General features: G+C 42.4%; 1 protein-coding gene across 1 annotated transcript in view; it reads left to right on the top strand.

Moving 5' to 3' along the window:
- The window catches only part of MEIOB (meiosis specific with OB domains), a 38,547-nt gene that overhangs the window by 13,216 nt on the left and 22,528 nt on the right, over positions 1-2,803 (top strand). The window contains exon 6 of the mRNA XM_003790904.1: positions 1,686-1,786. Within this exon, the coding sequence (XP_003790952.1) occupies positions 1,686-1,786 (101 nt within the window). The remainder of the gene's footprint in view (positions 1-1,685; positions 1,787-2,803) is intronic.

Genomic DNA, 2,803 nt, shown 5'->3' with positions numbered 1-2,803 from the left:
AAAAAAAAAAAAAAAAAGGAATCCATTCTGTGCCTATGTGCTCAGAGCTGCCCAGAGACAGGGGAGGGAGAGAAAATACCCACTGTACTGCCATAGGGACTCTGCAGTCTAATATAAAGCATAGTACCATGCTGGCCAGTGCTCCATGGGGCTCCAGGTAGGGAGATACCTTCCCATGCACCAGTGTTAGTGTCAGCTACTGTAGCAAGGTCTGTAGTCTGGCTATCTGGAGTCACTGGACAAAGATATAGAGGTAGACCTTAGCAGTAAAGTTGCACAGAAGTTCATGAGGAAAATTAAATAGGCAAGAGTAAAATTTCTCAATACAGGGAAGGATAGTCAATAGACCAAAAAAAAAGGGAAATATATTCACATACTTCTTGTAGCTAATTGACAGGTCCTGGCTGCAGTGTCTGTTTTGTTCATCACCCTAGCCCTGGCCTAGCACAGCACTTGCCACATGGGGGATGTGAAATATAACATGGGGTAGAGGAATAAACACTATGTATGACAATCTTGAGAAATAGAACTCACTTTCTAGGCAATTTATGTTCAGTCCTACTCAGTTGTTCAATTAAGTGCTTAATTGTATGCAGTTTCTGTATAACATCATTGCATTTATAATGTAAGAATTATCTAAAATTCAGTAAGAACTGAATATAAGCAAAGTCCTACCACTTTTCCTACTCTCCACTTCCAGTGAGTCTGGCACTCATCACTTCTTTTCATGCCTTTTGTCTCCTCTATTGCTTACAGCCCTCTTACATTTCCTTTTCTTCACACTTGTATTTAACCTGTTCTCTCTTCTTTCTCATCTCCACTTTCTTTTGCTTTAAAACTTCTTTTAATACAATACTCCCTCACCACCATCACTCCTACTCCCAGGTGTCAAGGCTGGTCTCGCATCCTCTGGCTTTTCTTTCCATTGACTTTCCTTTCCAGATTGTATTCTCTTGGCTCTTTTGAATCTTTTTTCTGGTTCTTCCCCTGGAGCTTAATCCTGCCAGCAGACACAGTGGTGCCAACTGGTGTGAGGGCAGCCAGTGACTATCCTGGGGCCACTGCTGTGTAGCCAACAGAGACACCTGCTGTCTCCTGACACTGTGAGCTGGGTTACCTCTACCTGTGATTCTTTTGCCCCACAACAGACAGAATTGGACAGTATGCCAAAGTTCTTTCTCATACCCCTCTCATGTAGCCTCACTGTCTTAGCTCTGTGAAGGCAAAGGAGGTGGCACATATTTGCTATTTGATAAGGAGATTAGGGACGCTGAGACCTAGAGGGACTGAGTTCATTTAATCACACGAGCTCCCTGCCGCCTCCAGGCTAAGCCATGGGGATACACAGATGTTGAAATTATACTTTCTACCCTCAAGGAGTCCACACAGAAGTCACCAAGGGGCCTGTCATGGACATTTATTCTGGCATGTTGGAAAGACTCAGTCTCAACCTTAAGCCCATATGTCCCCCTCATTCTTCAAAATGTGTCTACCTTACGATTTCAGCAAAATACACCTAGTTTAGAGATAGAAGACACTTTAATCAAATATATGTTAATAGTTCTTGCCATTTTAATATTTCTAATTTGATGTTTAAAAGGTAACATTTGTGTATTTCTATCAACAAATGCCTAAATATTTCTACAACTATAAATGAAGAATAATTATTTCTTCCCAATTCTAAGGTTGGGGAGCTAAAGTACTTTACAACTTCAGACCGAAGGAAAGGCCAGAGGTGTGAAGTTAAACTCTACGATGAAACAGAGTCTTCTTTTTCAATGATATGGTAACCTCCCATGTCTGTTCCAAACTGTGAAATCCCTGCTCTTATCACTGAGACACAGCATTTTCATCTTATAAAAAAATAGGATGGGTTTCATATTAAGAGAGAAGTAATGGCTGGGTGCCTGTAGCTTAGTGGTTAGAGCGCCACCCTGGGCACCAGGTTGAACCTGGTGGGTTTGAACCTGGCCCGGGCCTGCTAAACAAAAAAAGAGAGGAGTAATGATAGGAAATGAATGAAATCTTAAGAAATAAATTTCAGGGCTTGGCGCCTGTGGCTCAAGTGGCTAAGGCTCCAGCCACATACACCTAAAGTGGTGGGTTCAAATCCAGCCTGGCCCGCCAAACAACAATGATGGCTGCAACCGAAAAAAAATAGCCAGGCATTGTGGCGGGTGCCTGTGGTCCCAGCTACTTGGGAGGCGGAGGCAAGAACTCGCTTGAGCCCAGTAGTTGGAGGTTGCTGTGAGCTATGCCACGACACTCTACCAAGGGGGACGGCTTGAGGCTCTCTGTCTCAAAAAAAAAAAAGAAAGAAAGAAAGAAAGAAATTTCACTCTTGAATTTGAGTTGTTAGGATATCACCTTAAAATAAGATCTTTAGATGGCATAGAATTGTTTAGTGTTTTATTGTTGAATTTTGTTCTATAACATGGTGTTTTATTAGGTACCATTGATAACAAGCCAGACTTCCCTTTGTGCTTATTTGGTTTTACTCTGAGCAGGGCAGGTCACAGGATGTGGTGGCCATAGGTGTGTAAGGGCAAAGTGGGGCCTGCATCTTGAAGCACTGCAAGCACTTGTCTAGACTTCTGATGTGTAGGTACCAAAGGAAGCAAATGTGAAAAGTACCTTCAGCCAATCAGGTACCCTGAGCAATTTATTCATGATGGATCCTACCATCATGGCATAAAAGTTTGGCTTTGAAGTCTTTAGACTTGGTTCTAACTAGCCTGAGTGATCAAAAACTGGGAAAAGAGTTGGAAGAGCAAAGCATAGTTAGACTGAGTGTATGTTGAAG

Source organism: Otolemur garnettii, unplaced genomic scaffold, assembly GCF_000181295.1.
Source record: "Otolemur garnettii isolate 467f Iridium unplaced genomic scaffold, OtoGar3 scaffold00044, whole genome shotgun sequence".
In the NCBI taxonomy this organism is placed as follows: Eukaryota; Metazoa; Chordata; class Mammalia; order Primates; family Galagidae; genus Otolemur; species Otolemur garnettii.
Note: the sequence above shows the minus strand (reverse complement) of the source record. Positions and strands in the feature narration are given on the sequence as shown.